The sequence below is a fragment of the Monodelphis domestica genome, chromosome 1, assembly GCF_027887165.1.
Source record: "Monodelphis domestica isolate mMonDom1 chromosome 1, mMonDom1.pri, whole genome shotgun sequence".
Classification (NCBI taxonomy): domain Eukaryota; kingdom Metazoa; phylum Chordata; class Mammalia; order Didelphimorphia; family Didelphidae; genus Monodelphis; species Monodelphis domestica.
Genome location: NC_077227.1, coordinates 431,913,500 through 431,931,812, shown reverse-complemented (window position 1 = coordinate 431,931,812; position 18,313 = coordinate 431,913,500). Strand labels below are relative to the sequence as shown.

The 18,313-nt window shown below is 33.5% G+C and overlaps 1 protein-coding gene across 1 annotated transcript; it reads right to left on the bottom strand.

The window, feature by feature from the left end:
• Positions 1-380: 380 nt before the first annotated feature.
• LOC100010708 (olfactory receptor 2D2) lies at positions 381-1,328 on the bottom strand. Its single transcript, XM_001364036.3, has one exon. It carries the CDS (start codon positions 1,326-1,328, stop codon positions 381-383), a length of 948 nt encoding a protein of 315 aa, XP_001364073.3.
• Between the last annotated feature and the right edge of the window lie 16,985 nt (positions 1,329-18,313).

Below are 18,313 nucleotides of genomic sequence, written 5' to 3'. Positions count from 1 at the left end.
TCTCCACCTCCTCCAGCATGGTAAAAGGAAAAACAAAACACTTGTAACAAATATGAATAGTCATTGATAAGAATAAAAGTCAAAACCCAATTGATAAATGGTTAAAAGTCAAGAATAGTTCAGATTCTTAAATGGCTATAATGCCACATTGCTGTGATTCTCTTCTCTAAATCTTTTCCATTACCACCCAAAGCTCCAAAGTGATAGCTACATTACAACACACTTCTTCCCAGAGCTGGGCTATATTACCAATATATAATATATAAATATTCTATACACAGCTAAGGTGCAATATAAGCCTGCATTCCTTATTATCTGTTATAAGAGAAAGGTCATTTCCTCCTGGGGAGCATCTTTGGAAGAGATACAGCTAAGTACAATTATAGTGAGAGGATAAATCTGAAGAGTTTCCCTCGATTGATTACATTCCTGAATGCCCTCTTCACATCTTTATTCCTCAGGCTATAGATGAGAGGGTTAAGCATAGGGTTTATCACAGCATAGAACACAGAAACCAGTTTTCCCTGCTTCTTTGAAGATTTGGGTGTCATGTAAGTGATAATTGCTGACCCATAAAAGAGGATGACCACAAGAAGATGGGTGCCACAGGTAGAAAATGCTTTGAGTCTCCCTGAGGTTGTCTTCATCTTCACCACAGTCACTATTATAGCTCCATAGGAGACCAGAATCAGGGAAACAGGTGCAAGAAGAATCATCACTCCCATGAAGAAAATGGCTGTCTCTGCTTTGTGAATGTCTGCAGATGCTACAACCAGAAGGGCTGGGGCTTCACAAAAGAAATGAGCAATCTTATTGTCTCCTTGATAGGGGAGTTGTAATGTGAATGTAGTATCCACTAAGGACACCAGTATACCACTGACCCAGCACCCCAAGGAAAATTGACTACACACTTTCCATGTCATGATGAGGGGGTAGTGCATAGGGTCACATATTGCCAAGTACCGGTCATAGGACATCACAGATAACAGTGCACACTGTGTACATCCAAATATGAGAAAAAGAAGAAGCTGAGCTGCACATCCTATAAAGGAAATGACCTTCCTCTTGGACAGCAAATGGACTAAGGCTTGTGGGACAATATTGGTGGAAAAGAATAAGTCAGCAAAAGATAAGTTGCACAGAAAAAAGTACATGGGTGTATGGAGTTGTGAATCAATCAGAACCAGGGAGATGAGGAGCAAATTTCCAAGCATGGTAACCAAGTAGACTCCCATGAATATTACAAAGAGCAACAGCTGAGTCTGAGGGTCATCAGAAAGTCCCAGGAGGAGAAATTCTGTCACCCATATTTGGTTGGTCTGGTTCATATTCTGTCTTTATTCTTCGTTAGAAAGGAACCAATTCAATGTGGGGATGAAGCCTATAAAATCATAGAATCTTAGTGTTAGAAGGGATCATAGATGTTATCTAGTCCAACCTTCAATCTTCATCTGCTTTTCCTTGGTAGCTATTCACTGAACAGTTCCATTCATAAGTTGTACACTGTCTCATGATGAAGACATTCTTTTGTTGGGTAGCTCATTTAGGAAGTGGTCCATTCTAAGGACCTGAATTCTTCCAAGTTTTTCTTCTACATGTGCTCTAATTTGTTACTGTTCTATTCAAATATATGCTTAAGCTTAGAGCACAATGTTCTATATGAGTTTAAAATGCCAAAAACTCCAGTGAAGTTATTAGCTCCTTTGATTATGAATAAAATTTTATTTAAATTAATGTAACCTGAGATTATTCTAATTTTGTCAGCCACATCAAACAATTTATATTGAGTTTATGGTTAGGTTAATCCTTACAGACTTTTTCACATTCACTGCTATTAACCTATATCTATATCATACTATAATTTTGTGGATGATTCTCCACCTCACCCTCCCCTTTAAATTTTAAAACTTCAGATTTAGTTTTTCTATATTTTCATCTTGGTCCATACTGTTGTATTTTCCCTGGAAGAGTACTGAAGTACATATAGAGGAATTCTTTGAATCAAATCATTATTAGCATGCTGGTACTGATTTAAATTCAAAAGCAGACTTGAAAGAAAAGAGTAGGAGGGGAGGAATGGAGCTGACTAATCATAAATGCCTATTTCCTAGGACAGTTTTTTTTGACTAGAGGGTTGTTTCACTGGAAAAGTTAAAATGTATACAGTTTTAATTTCTTCAGAGACCCTGAGGAAACCACTGAGATGAATGTTGTAATACTGAGATCCTGACAAAGGAAATTGCAAGCTTTGATGGAGCAGTGACCACTGGGAGGGAGGGATAGAAAAGGGAAAAAGACAGAAAAGATATAGAGAGACAGAGACAGAGAATTTTATTTCTAAAAGCATCCATTAACCAACCACATTAAGAGTAATGGGGATTGCATAAGTAGCCCCAACTCTCAAGAAATGAAAAAGGCATCATATTGTTGAATATCTATTTGTATTCTGGTGACATCCCTTGCATGAATTTTCTTTATAAACAAAATAATCTTACCTTGCACCAAGAGGATAGAGGCTTTATGAAATTATTGATGTTTGTGGCTGAGTAACACTAGTTACATACCAAAGATTCTGAAGCACTACATGGGATAGTTGCCTATGAAAGAAAGCTCCACCAAATACATTCCAATTTCATAATGTTCCATTCTTTGTTAAATTGGTAGCACTGCTGTCCCTTTAACTATTAATCTGTCATCTTTGCTATGTAACTTTTCTAATATAAGAATACTTCCAATACTTCTGTCACACATAACCTTTTACAGAATTATTAAATTGCCATGTCATCTTTTAGAGAGATTTTTTCTCACAATTATTTTCAAGTCATCTTTTCTGGCCCTAAGTTTATGTCTTTTGTATTTTGTAGTAGACTAGCTGTTAGCAAAATAGAGAAGGCAGTATAATGAATCTAATGGGTACCATACCCTCCATATCTGTACTGCAAGGTGAGTGAAAAATATTAACTCTACTTCACCAATTTATGATAGTATGTAACATTCCTTGAGACACCTTTTCAGTTACCCTGGTTATTATATCTTTTTATATTAGCAAACCAGGAAATTATCTGAATTGAGCTGTCCTTCTGACAGAACGGGAGCTACATTTTAGGAATAGAAACTCAGTAGTGAGTTTATGATGATTTCTTCAAAAAGCTCATTATTACATGTTATTGAATGAAAAGAGCACAGAAATAGGCTATAGGAGTCAAAATCTACCTCTATTAATTAAGATGTGTATGGTTTGGGGTCATTATCTGACATATTTGAAATTCAGTTTTCCCATATAGGTTCCTATATCCTATATTTAAGATACTACATTTGGGATTGGATAAGACTATTAAAATTTAAACAACACAAGATTATTTAAATAGCATGATATCATAAAAAAGAAATTGAACAAGATGAAATGATGTCTCACCTAGCAATTATAGAGTCAAATAAAAATTAATTTAAATAATCAATTCATCAAAATTTCAAGATATTAAATAAATTCACATAGATCATCATGATTCCTGTATATCACATAAACACCCCAATAAGAAGAAATAGAAGTAGAAATTCCACCTAAAATAGCTATTGGAATATAAAGCAAAGAGCAATTTTCCAAAGCAAATATTGTGAAAGGATATGAACCAAGGAAGCTATACAGCAATCCAGACTTGTAAACTATGGGAATGTACATACAAAAAAAAAAATCTCCTTGCCAAAATAATATCAGACCTAAATAATTAGAGAAAATTAATTACACAAGGATATGTCCTTCCAATAAAATGGAAATGGCAGTACTAAATTAATTTAATTATTCAATGCCCTACCCATCAAATTATCTATGAATTATTTTAAAGAATTAGAAAAATAATAACAAAATTCACCTAGAGGAACAAAAAAAAATCAAGAATTCCAAAGGAAATCATGAACAAAGTAGAGCTCTCACACTATACTCCAAAGCAGTAATTGTCAAAATTAGTTGTACTGATCAAAACAGAGAAATGGAAAAGATTAAATACATGATATGTGTAAGCAAAGAATGGTAGCCAAATGTTTAATAAACCTAAAGGCCTAGTTACTAGGATAAGTCTATTTGACACAAATTTCTGGGAAAATAAAAATCAGTTTAGCAGAAATTCTGTTTATAATAATAATAACTTGCATTAAATGGCAAGATGAACTTCAAGCGGATATATAACATAGACATAAAATATCATATCTAAAACCTATTAAAGGCACAAGAAAAAAATCATCTTTTGTGCCAAGATAAACACAGGAACTATATGAACTCAACTACAAAATACATTACACACAATTAAAACTAGATCTACATTATTGAAAAACATTAATTACTCATGAGTAGGATGATCTAATATAATAAAAATGACAATACTACCCAAATTAATTGATTCATTCATTTTTTGACTTTTTATTTGATTAATTTATTGATATACCTATCAAACTACCAAAAAACTTTTTTGTTGAATTAGAAAAAATTATAACAAAGTTCATTTGGAAGAAAAAAAGATCAAGAATATCGAGGGAAATAATGAAAAAAAAATGCAAACGAAGGTGGCCTTGCAATACCAGATCTCAAACTATACTATAAAGCTGTGGTCATCAAAACAATATGGTACTGGCTAAGAGACAGAAAGGAGCATCAGTGGAATAGACTTGGGGTAAGTGACCTCGGCAAGAGAGTTTATGATAAGTCCAAACATCCTAGCTATTGGGAAAAAAATCCACTATTTGATAAAAACTGCTGGGAAAATTGGACAACAGTGCGGGAGAGATTAGGTTTGGATCAACATCTCACACCCTACACCAAGATAAACTCAGAATGGGTGGATGCCTTGAACATAAAGAATGAAACTATAAGTAAATTAGGTGAACACAGAATAGTGTACATGTCAGACCTTTGGGAAAGGAAAGATTTTAACACCAAGTAAGACAGAAAAAATCACAAAATGTAAAATCACTAATTTTGATTACATCAAATTAAAAAGGTTTTGTACAAACAAAACCAATGTAACAAAAATTAGAAGGGAAGTAACAAATTGGGAAATAATCTTCATAACAAAAACCTCTGACAAAGGTCTAATTACTCAAATTTACAAAGAGCTAAATCAATTGTACAAAATAATCAAGCCATTCTCCAATTGATAAATGGGCAAGGGACATGAATAAGCAGTTTTCAGTCAAAGAAATCAAAACTCTCAATAAGCACATGAAAAAGTGTTCTAAATATCTGAGGTATTGCCTCACACCTAGCAGATAGGCTAACATGACAGCAATGAAAAGTAATGAATGCTGGGGGAGATGTGGCAAAGTCGGGATATTAATGCATTGTTGGTGGAGTTGTGAATTGATCTAACCATTCTAGAAGGCAATTTGGAACTATGCCCAAAGGGCTTTAAAATCTTCCTGCCTTTGATCCAGCCATATCACTGCTGGGTTTTTACCCCAAGGAGATAATAAGGAAAAATACATGTACAAGAATATTAATAGCTGCAAAAATAGTGGCAAAGAAAATTGGAAAAAGAGGGGATGCCCTTCAATTGGGGAATGACTGAACAAATTGTGGCATGTGTTGGTGATGGAATACTATTGTGCTCAAAGAAATAATAAAGTGGAAGAATTCCATGAGAACTGGAACAACCTCCGGGAACTGATGCAGGGTGAAAGGAGCAGAACAAGGAGAACATTGTACACAGAGACTGATACACTGTGGTACAATCGAATGTAATGGACTTCTGCATTAGTGGCAATGCAGTGATCCTGAACAACCCAGAGGGATCTATGAGAAAGAACACTATCCACATTCAGAGGAAAAACTGTGGGAGTAGAAACACAGAGGAAAAACAACTGTTTGGTTACGTGGGTCAAGGGGGATGTTATTGACAATGTGAACCCTAAATAAACATCCTGGTGCAAACATCAACCACATGGAGATAGGTTCTGATCGAGATCACATGTGATACCCAGTACAATTGCATGTTGGCTACTGGAAGTGTGGGGGGAAAGGGAGGAAGGAATGGAGTATGATTTTTGTAACTAAGGAATAATGTTTGAAATTGACCAAATTAAAAAAAAAAAGAATATCAAGGGAACTAATGAAAAAAATGTGAAGGATGGAGGCCTAGCAACACTGGATCTTAAACTGTATTATAAAGCAGGGGTCATTAAACCAATATGGTACTGGCTAAGAGACAGAAGGGAAGATCAGTGGAATAGACTTGGGGTAAATGACCTTATCAAGACAGTGTACAATAAACACAAAGATCCCAGCTTTGGGGACAAAAACCCACTATTTGACAAAAACTGCTGGGAAAATTGGAAAACAGTATGGGAGAGATTAGGTTTAGAGCAACATCTCACACCCTATACCAAGATAAATTCAGAATGGGTAAATGACAAAATAAAGAAGGAAACTATAAGTAAATTAGGTGAACATAGAATAGTATACCTGCTAGAGCTATAGGAAAGGAAAGATTTTAAGATCAAACAAGAGATAAATAATATTACAAAATGTAAAATGAATAATTTTGATTACATTAAATTAAAATTTTTTGTACAAACAAAACCAATGCAACCAAAATTAGATAGGAAGCAATAAATTGGGAAAAAATATTTATAACAAAAACCTCTGACAAAACTCTAATTACTCAAATTTACAAGGAGCTAAATAAAATGTACAAAAAATCAAGCCATCCCCCAATTGAAAAATGGGCAAGGGACATGAATAGGCAGTTTTCAGATAAAGAAATCAAAACTATCAAATAGCACATGAAAAAGTGTTCTAAATATCTTATAATTCGATAAATGCAAATCGAAATAACTCTGAGGTACCACCTCACACCTAACAGATTGGCAAATATAACAAAGGAAAGCAATAAATGTTGGAGGGGATGTGGCAAAATTGGGACACTGATGCATTGTTGGTGGAGTTGTGAATTGATCCAACCATTCTAGAAGGCAATTTGGAACTATGCCCAAAGGGCTTTAAAAGCCTTCTTGCCCTTTGATCCAGACATACCACTGTTGGGTTTGTACCCCAAAGAGATAATAAGGAAAAATATGTGCACAAAATTATTTATAGCTACACTCTTTGTGGTGGCAAAAAATGGAAAAAGAGAGAATGCCCTTCAATTGGGGAATGGCTGAAAAAATTATAATATATGTTGGTGATGGAATACTAATATGGTCAAAGGAATAATGAACTGGAGGAATTCCATGTGAACTGAAATGACCTCCAAGAATGGATGCAGATCCACGAGAACATTATACCCAGAGACTAATACATTATGGCACCATCGAACATAATGGACTTCTCTACTAGCAGCAATGCAATGATCCAGGACAATTCTAAGGGACTTAAGAGAAATAATGCTATCCACATCTAGAGAAAGAACAGTGAGAGTATAAACACAGAAGAAAAACAACTGCTTGATCACAGGGGTCATTGAGGATATGATTGGGGATGTAGACTCTAAGCAATCACTCTATTGCAAATATTAATAATTGGGAAATAGGTATTGATCAATGACACTTGTAAAACTCAGTGGAATTGCTTGTTGGCTATGGGAAGGAGGTTGCAGAAGGGGAGGGAAAGAACACAAATCATGTAACCATGGAAAAATATTCTAAATTTTAAATTAATTAGTGAAATAAATTAAATTAAAAAAATTTTAAATTACCTTTTCAACTTATGGAGTGAGGGTATTTCTTGACTACAGAAGGATAGAAAGATCAGAGAATCTAAAATTAACAATTTTGATTACATAAAACTAAAATGTTTTTCCATAAACAAAACCAATATCAATAAATTTAGTATAGAAATAGGTAACTTGAAAAAAGTCTTTGCAGGCAGTTTCTCTGGTAAAAGCCTCATATCCATAATACATAAGTAACAGATTCAAATTTATAAGAATAAGAGCCATTTTCCAATAGAATCTTGGTCAAAGGATAAGAACATGAAGTTTTCAAAGAAAGAAATTCAAACTACCAACAAGCAGGTAAAAATATTCCAAATTAGATAAACAGAAAATTCTAATAACTAACAAATTTCAAGTTAAAGTAACTCAAGTTTTGATCTCATTTCTATCTGCTTGGAAAAGACGTTAAAAAAGGAAAAAGAAGTTTGTTAGAGGAAAAATGAGTATACTACTGTCCTGTTGGTGGAGCAATGAATTAGTTAAACCATTCTGGAAAACAATTTGGAGCAACACCCTCAAAGTTATTAAGTAATCTATATCTATTGATCTTAGATGTACCACTATTCAACTTTCTATACCCAAATATATTAAAGAAAAAGGCAATATATAGATGTGTGTGTGTAAAAATCTTTGTAATAGGGTATTTTGATAATGTTGAAGGATTAGAAACTAGGTGAGTATTCAGCTATTTGGGGATGAATAAACAAATTATATTTTATGAAGATAGTGGAAGACAGAAGGAAGAAGTTTCAGAAAAGAACTATATGAACTGATATAGAGTGAAATGATCAGGTCCAGGAGAACAAGTTATACAGTGGCAACAACATAATGAAGCAAAACAACTGAAAAATTTCACAACACTGATCATTGGTATGATAAGCTTTGACTCCAGAAATTTGAAGATAATGTTTATCTCCTGACAAAGGTATTGTAGTCAAAATGCAGACATATTTGGACATGGTAAATTCAGGAGTTCGATTTCCTTAACAATGCATATTTTTTGTAAGTACTTTGTTCCCCCTTTTTTAAATGGCAGGGTGTGAGGGAATGCAAGAATAAATTGGGAAGAAAATAAGAAAAGAAATCGTGGAATCTTTACTTTTTAATGCAAAGAATAGAATAAATAAACTAGGAAGAAGCACAGAAAAGCAAGAGAGCTTTGGAAGCTTATTAGATGACATTATTTACTTAAAAATAAAAGCAGGCTCTACATGATAAAGATTCACATATCTTGCAAAAGTCTGTTTTATTTGCTTTTGTTGAGCTCAGAACAAAGTTAAAATTCATGTCAATTGATTTAAAATGTGATGACCTTTGCTGGTGGAGTTGTGAATTGATCCAACCATTCTGTAAGGCAATTTGGAACTATGCCCAAGAGGCTTTAAAAGACTGTCTGGGTGGCAGCTGGGTAGCTCAGTGGATTGAGAGCCAGGCCTAGAGAAGGGAAGTCCTAGGTTCAAATCTGGCCTCAGATACTTCCCAGCTGTGTGGCCCTGAGCAAGTCACTTGACCCCCATTGCCTAGCCCTTACCACTCTTCTGCCTTGGAGCCAACAGTATTGGCTCCAAGACAGAAGATAAGGGTTTATTAAAAAAAAAAAAGACTGTTTGCCTTTTGATCCAGTCATACCACTGCTGGGTTTATACCCCAAAGAGATCATAAAGAAAAATACTTTTACAAAAATATTTATAGCCATGCTCTTTGTGGTGGCAAAAAAAAATGAAAATGAGGTGATGCCCTTCAATTGGAGAATGGCTGAACAAACTGTGATATATGTTCATGATGGAATACTATTGTGCTGAAAAGAATAATGAACTGAAGGAATTCCATGTGAACTGGAATGACCTCCAGGAATTGATGTAGGTCAAAAGGAGCAGAACTAGAAGAACCTTATACACAGAGACGGGTACACTGTGGAATGTAATGGACTTCTCTACTAGCAGTAATGCAATAATCCAGGACAATTCTGATCGACCTATGAGAAAGAATGCTATTCACATCCAGAGGGAAAAAACTGTGGAAGTAGAAACACAGAATAAAAACAACTGTTTGATGACATGGGTCAATGGGGATATGGTTAGGGATGTAGACTAAGTGATCACCCTAATACAAATATATGGAAATAGGTCTTGATCATTGGCACATGTAAAACCCAGTGGAATTGCTCCTTGGATATAGGTAGGGAAGGTAAGAGGAGGGGAGGGAAACAACATGAATCATGTAACCACGGAAAAATATTCTAAATTAATTAATTAAATAAAAAATTTACAATTCAAAAATAAATAAATAAATAAAATGTGATGCCTTTCTCCCCCTAGCCCTCAAATATCATAAACTCATTTTCATACAGCTATCACTAAACCACCAATTACCTCAAAGAGGGCTTCTCTCCTCCATCAGTGGAATGACTCAGGTCAGCATAACTCCTCTCAGATTGCCAATAACAAAAGCTTCTATAATGTGATCTATTGAAAGACTCCTAATGGAAAATTAAATGTTAAAATATAAATCAGATGTTATTTGTTAGGTATATTGTATGTAGTTTGCTTCCATTTTCTGTTAGACATTTTCATATATGTATGTGTGGTATATAGCTAAACATCCTTTGACTATATTTGCAAAGTTGATTTAAAAACCACATATAGAACTTTGCATTTGTTGCTATAAAATGCCAGCTCAATAAGATTGATTTCATCCCATTATTCTAGGTTGCCAAAATAGTTTTGGATCATGATTTTTTAATTTAAAATAATAGCTTTCCACTCTCCTTTGCATCTTCTGAAAATTTCATTAAGAATGTATTAATGTAAAATAACGTGGAAAAACCTACACGAAATTATGAAGAGTGAAAGAACCAAGGGAACATTATATACAGCAACAGAAGCATTCTTTGAAGAATGACTTGTGCATTCTGTAGAATGTAGAATGACCTCTTGAGAAAGAACAGATAAACAGAAATAAATAAGGTAAAGTTGCATATGTATACATAAATCTTTTTGTCAAATGATGCCTTCTCTAATGGATGGAGAAGGAGGGAGTTGACAGAGTAGATTAATATTTTAAATGTTACAAAGAGACACATTTTTAAAACTAATACATTCAATAGCCTTATATGTCAATGATAAAATTTTACTTATTGCTTCTCCCAAATTGAAATAAACTCTTTACTGATTATCCTTTGGGTTCAGTCAATGACATACCAAATCATCTATTGCATAATCACATAGCTAGTATATCTCCATCTTTTCAAGAATGATCTCTTGAAAAATTTGGTCCAAACCTTCATTGAAATCTAATGTTTCATACTCATTTTTTTGCCTGATTAACCATTATTGTTTCCTTTCCAAAAATGGACAAAGCTAATTTGATATCATTCTTTCTATATAAAACCATGCTGGCTCTTAGTGATCACTGTGTTTCCCCCCTAATATTCACAGACCTTCCTTTTAATAAACTGCTTTAGAATTCCATCAGGAATTGAAATGTATCTTACTTATCTTTGCTTTGTGTATGCTAATTTCTTACTTTTTTGAAAACTGAGACTATTTTTTCCCTTCTCTAGAAACTGAGTAATTCTCCATTAAACTATGTCATGTGATTAAATCAAATACAATATTTTATTTATATAATAGCTCATAATGAGTCATAATTCAATAAATAGAACCTCATTTCTAAACCTGCTTTCCAAATACCTTAACCTCTTTATGTTCTCACAAACCACCATGGACTTATAGCATACAGTTAAGCTTTGTCAACTAAACTGTTGATCTAAGAACATGCATTTGACAATTGACTGTCATAAAGGAATACTAATGTTCCAGTGAATTAAACATATGAAAGAGAAATGATCCATTTATTTTATGAGATAAAAGGAAATTTATGGAAATGGATATTTTCATGGATTTTGGATTTTAGAAAACTATAATGATTTAACCTTTTAATATATAAAAGAAAACATTGAACTTTAGATATTGTCAAAATGGCTCTGATAATTATTTGTTTTCTTATATTATATCTGCTTTTTCCTTGACTCTTCAAAATTTTAAGGTAGAAACGAAGAGCAGCATCTGTACCAAATTTCCTCCTGTATAGTACAGAATCAAACAACCATCACTCATTCAAATGATGACCTGTGATTCCCCTGATAACTCTTAGAATCACTTATTCTGTGCTTCTTGACAATCATTAACCAATTCATTGTAACTTATTTAGATGATATTTTCATTTTTTCCCTTATCAGGCTATGCTACTCAAGTATTCAAGATGTTAACTCTTCTAATTTGTCTTATATTGCAAAAGTGCAAATTTCCCCAAAAGGGAATTTCTAGAGGTTAAGTTTTTTTCATTGTATCCACAACTTCTAGCTCATGGTAGCTACTTGATAAACACTTGAATGATTGAAGAAGAGACTTCTGGGCACAGAGACTAGGCAACAATTATTGGAATACTATTTACTTCAACCTATATACTAATGGGAAAGAATTATATCATTGTAAGTAAAGGATTGCTACCAACCAAGATGTCTTTTAAAAAATGGTCCCATTATTTGGGAAGGATTTAACATTGGGTCTTAGATTGCTGAGACCTTTTCCTCCTAGTAAGTTATACCTAGAACAGGGGTCATGGAATCCTGTCTCCAATACCCTTTTGAACTATGGAATGGAACCTTTCTGCCTAGATATTCATAAGTGCCTTTTTATCAATAAATGTCTTTGTATATGAAGTTAATAGGAAATAAGAATGTTTCCATTTGTATTGTTACCTTTAATTCAGTGAAAAATGCTGAAATGGGTGCCTGGGATATGCAGCCATTCTAGGTTTTTCTTCTTTATCTAACAAGATAATGAATATGAATATATTTTGTAAACTCTAAAATATTATACATATTTGAGCATTTGCTTTCCACAGAGGAGTAAATGGCAGATTCATTAACTTTCACACTCCTGGTTGTTCATTTCTTCCTCTACTCATTCCCTCCCCTTCCATTACTCAACTAAATAAGCATCAGATTGCCATGGGTCACCTACATTACCTGATGCACAAAGAATAAAACTATCTTGGAACATATACCATTTTCCCCTAATTTCTTCTAACATCCATTTTCATAGATCTGTTATACTTTTTTGCTTATATATACACAATTAGCTCTAGATATCCTGTCCATTCCCTCTATTCAGTATTTCCCATCTTTTTAAAAACCCTTACCTTCCATGTTAGAATTGATGCTAAATATTAGTTCCAAGGCAGAAGAGTGGTAAGGGGCAGGAAATGAGGATCAAGTGACTTGCCATGGGTCATATAGCTATGATGTGTCTGAGGACAGATTTGAACTTGAGATCTCTTATCCCCAGGCCTACCTTTCTTTCCAGTGAGACACCACCTGCCCATGTTTTTTCACCTTTTTAAGGAATATCTTTCCCATACTTTCTTCTTCCTCCATCTATAACTCCCAGCAATTCTCCCCCTCTCCCTCCTTTTCTCTCTTCATGCCTGTCTCCTTAGCATATCCTTTCACACACACCCGCGTGCACACACACACATACACACACACACACACACACACACACACACACTTTTTTCATACTAATGCCATTTGTGATCCAAAAATATAGCCAAATAGTTTAAATCTAGTTCAGGAGTTTCAACTATGGCAAGAAATACAAATGCCAGTATATTTAGAAATAAAATTTAAACAGAATGACATCAGAGGCATCACAGCATCTAAAGCCACTGATAGTTCCCTCAAAATTTCTTGAGAAGCTCCACAAATATTTGTATTTTCCAACTTCTTTTAATTAAATCAGCATTTCTTCAACTGAATTCAAAGCAAAATACAATTTTAGTGTTTGTTTTATTATGACTGAAATAAAATATTTTTTAATATTTCTCATCATAAGAATATTATAATTAAAGAAAAAACTGCTAAGAAGCAGATGTTTATTCAAGGATTTTAAGGATTGGTACAAGAAACTAAGTACCAATAATAATATTATTTCTATGTAGTTGTGAATTTTAAAACACTGACTTAAACTGATTTCTAGAAGTAGTACTAATAACAATAGTAAGCTAGTGTTACATAAAATTAAATATATATTCTGTATTGTTATAAGAAATATAAGATTTTTAAGATTTGCAAGGCACTAGACATATTGTCTGGTAATTCAGGGAAGTAAAAGCTATTATTAATCCTATTTTATAGATGAGGGAAGAGGCTGATAAAAGTTTACTTCCCCAGGAAAGCTCCAAAGGTAAGACAAGTCTAGGATAGTTTTAACACAGAGCAGAGATGAAGAAGAGTGGGCATGTTTGGGGGCCCATATATGATCTTAAACAACTAAATATCAGGGCCTGTTAACTGTAACTGTAACTGTAAGAAACTGTTATGCTGCCACTAATTGCCAAATATATACTTTTCATTAATCAAAGATCTTCCAGAGCTTGGTGATCCAAAGCTTAATGCATCACATCTTCAGGTCCTTGGGCTTGGGTGTTACCTTGTTAATATTACTTCTCTAGCTCATCTCCAGACCTTTGAAAGATAGATGCACTTTCTTCTGAATGAAATTTGCACAACAGCTCCCTCACCACATAAGATTTATCTCTTTCTTGGTCTATAATTGAGACTTTTCAGAGTATGGCCATTTTATTATGCTCATCTAATTTTTGTCAAGAGAACAAATGAGAAGAACTCTCATCCCCATATCCTTGCCAAGTATAGAGTAATGTAAATATCATTAAAATAGCTGCATCAATGAAACTTTATTTTGATGCAAATCATAACTTGCAATTCATTACATAACCAGTTTCTGAGATTATCATGGTAAAGATAGACACAGGTCCCATAATGAAACCATTTCACTAGATCTACTGCCTAGTGGAGAACATTAGGATATAAGGCTTTGTGAAAAGAGCATCTCAAAACAAAAAGACAAGGTAAAAAAGATGCTAACACTACACCATAAGACCAAACTCTCATGATTTCAAAAACATCTTCCTGCTTTCCCATCCTCTTTCTCACCTGGAAGACAGAAAAGCTCAGGAAAGCATTTCATAATCAGTCAAGAAACTCTTACAAGGAAAAACAGAGCAGATGATCAAGAAGTAGCCACTATGATTATCAAGCAGGATAAAAAGATCAGAGATCTTGATGACAAAATAGAAATTTTGGTTCAAATACTTGTGAAAGAATTAGGAAAAGAGAAAGAAAAGAAATTTGGGGAAAAGGAGAAAAATGGAAAATTCACTAAAATCAACCCTTTTGCATAGCAAGTTTTCTGGTTGATCATAGGACTTGCCTTTCAAATAAGGCCTGATTCTTTTATTAGAGTTACAATTTAATAAGCTATAGTGAGAAATGGTCTCCAGAGTATTTATAATGTATAATACTCTAGAGAATATTTCTTGCTCATTAGTATAGTGATGGAGTGTATTTCATTTTAGAGTGATTCTCAAGTGGTAGCAAGAAAGAAACTTTAATGCAGGTAATACATCTCCAACTCCAAACTGATTATTTTCTTTACTTCTTCCCCATATTACCTTCATCTAAACAGACAGAAGCTTGAATGAGTGATCAAGTTATTGGGCATAGAATATATAATTTTTTGCATAATAATGAAATATATTTATTGGTATACAACAATAGGCAAGTTGTAGGTCTTATACTCTTTGTTTTCGCTAGGAAAATAAGTCAATTGAAATAATATGTATTGATTAAATTTTATGATCATGGTGCTTTTATGATATTGGGATGCATATATATTAGAACTGAATTCTTTTTAAAAAATATCTTAAGTCATAAGGATTCTCTACAAACAAGAGAATACCCCTCCCCCCAATACTTCAAGGCTCAAATTATATAATGCTGTGACTAAGTGAATGAAATTATGTTTAAAAAGAAAATTGGACAGCAAATATCCTGACTTTTGTAGTTTTTTAAAGTATTATCTTTCCATCACATACATGTTTGTATTTAATACTTAAATGTTTCTCTTGGTTTTTTGAACCCTTTGATACATTGAACAATAATCTAGAAACTTTCAAAACAAACACAAATAGTCCATCAAAACAAATGTCCATTAAAAAATGTTAAGGAAAGTGGCTTACCATATCTCAAACTGTATTACAAAGCATTAATAATCAAAACAATCTTGTATTGTCTAAGAAATAGAGGGGTCGATCAGTGGAATAGATTCCAAATATGATTCATAGTAATCAAGTATTTCACAAACACCAAAAGCCAAATTTTGGGACAAGGAATCACTATTTGTCAAAAATTGCTGGGAAAACAAGAAAGCAGTTTGACTGAAAGTAGGCATTGATCAAAGTCAAGATGATCTCATCCCATCTACCCATATAAAGTCAAAATAGGTACATGTTTTAGATATAAAGGGTGATTTCATAAGCAAATTAGGGGAGCATAGAATATTTCACTGGTTACATTTATAGATAAGGGATGGATTTATGACCAAACAGGAAACAGCATTATGGAATATAAAAAAGGAATTTTGACATCAAATTTAAAAGTGTTTTCACAAACAAAACCAATGTATTCAAGATTAAAAGGAAAGGAGAAAACTGAGAAAAAAAATTTACAGCAAGTTTCTTGAAGGGTTTCATTTCTCAGAGAACTAAGTAAAACTTATAATATGAATAATTCTCCATTTAATAAGTGGTTAAAGGATATGAACAGGCAATTTTTAGGAGAAAGAAAAGATATTTATAGACAAAAAGTGCCCTAAATCACTGCTGATTAAAGAAATGAAAATAAAAATAACATTGATATGCCATTTAATACCTATCAGATCAGCAAATATCACAGAAAAGGACAACAAATGTTGGATAGTCTATGGAAAAATAGAAACATTAATGAACTGTTGGTGGAGTTGTGAACTGATCCAAACATTCTAGAAAACTGTTTGGAATTATACCCTAAGCACTTTAGAGGTTTGTATACTCTTTGACCCAGCAATTCTACTACTAGGTCTCAAACCACAAAGAAATCAAAGAATAAGAAAATGGCTATATATATATATATATATATTTATATTTGAAGTGGCTCTTTTTTGTGATGACAAGCAACTAGAAATTGAGAGGATGCCCATTGACTGAGGAATGGTTGAATGAATTATGACATAGGATTATATGTGATGGAATAGTATTGTAGTATATAAAGTAATGAACAGGATATTTTCAGGAAAATATGTGAAGATGTACATGAACTGATACAAACTTAAATAAGCAGAACTAGGAAAACATTGTACACAGTAACAGCAATGTTGTATAATAATCAAATGTGAATGACTTAGTTATTCTGAGCAATATAATGAATCAAAACAATTCTGAAGAGCTTATAACTAAAAATGCTATTCCCTCCAGAGAAAGAATTGATGGAGCCTAAATGCAAAGTGAAGCATACTTTTTAAACGTTATTTTCATTTTGAAGGGTTTTTTTTTTTTGTATCTGTTCTGTTTGCAACATGGATAATATTGAAATGTTTTGCATAACTAAACAAATGTAATTTATACTAAATTGATTGTCTTTTCAAGGAGGGAGCAGGGAAAGGAGGAAGACAGAATTTGGAACTGCAAATTTTTCAAAAAATGAATGCTAAAAATGTTTATACATTATTAAAAATAAAATGAAAATTATTTTTTATATTGGCATTAATTGGCTACTTGGATTTGGAGAGTTACTGTCTCGTAACTAACAGTGTGGGATTAAGGGAAACACTCTAAATGGGGCTTCCAGTGGATGGCATTAGAGAGGAGTCTTCAAAGATACTTCTAGAACAGGGATGGTGAACCTTTTAGAGCCATCATCGGAACCAAGTGCAGGCCCCTCCCCTTATCTCAGATAGGGGAGAGCACTTCCATTGGACTGGTGGACAGAGAAACAGGTAAAGGGAAAAAATGTCCTCAGGCATGGTGGAAAGGGGGAGAGGAGAAGTTCCCCTGGAATCCCTCTGCCTTTCTAGTAACTAACTGGTGGGAGATGGCATGCATGCCCACAGAGAGGGTTCTGTGTGCCCTTTTTGGTACACAAGTCATAGGTTTACCACCATAGCCCTAGAACTTTGATGGGATCAAAGTAGATAGCTTGACTTGTGAGGTTCAAGGCAAATCAATTCAATGAAATCCAGGTGGTTTGAATTGGAAGTTTCTTCTGGGAGTCTTGCAGTCCTTAATGTATTTAATCATTTTGGTACACTGGAGTTCATGATATTTGGTTCTCTTCTTTCAAACATTCTTCCATGTCACTCTTTTTGTGTTCCAAATCTCTTATTCAATCAGATTTTTTATCTCTTGTAGAAAGATTCTCCTATCATGTATTTATCTTTTCAAGAAATCAATTGGATTGGTTTCTTAATTCTCTATTAGAATTTTCTGAATACTGGTCTAAATTGAATCCTAAATTCAACAATTTTTATTTCTCATTTGAACCTACATGGAATTTTTTGCTATTGTCTCATTATTTGCCTCTAGTTCAATGTTTGTGCTTTTCAATATGCTTTTTCAATGTGCTTATCACTTGAGGTGTTGAGGTTAGAGAAGTTTCCTTAGAACACTATTCTTCATTCTTACTGGTCACATGATTCCTATTTCTTTTTTACTAA

Excerpts from the sequence above, each read along its gene's own strand:
- LOC100010708 (XM_001364036.3), bottom strand. The coding sequence starts at position 1,328 with ATGAACCAGACCAACCAAATATGGGTGACAGAATTTCTCCTCCTGGGA.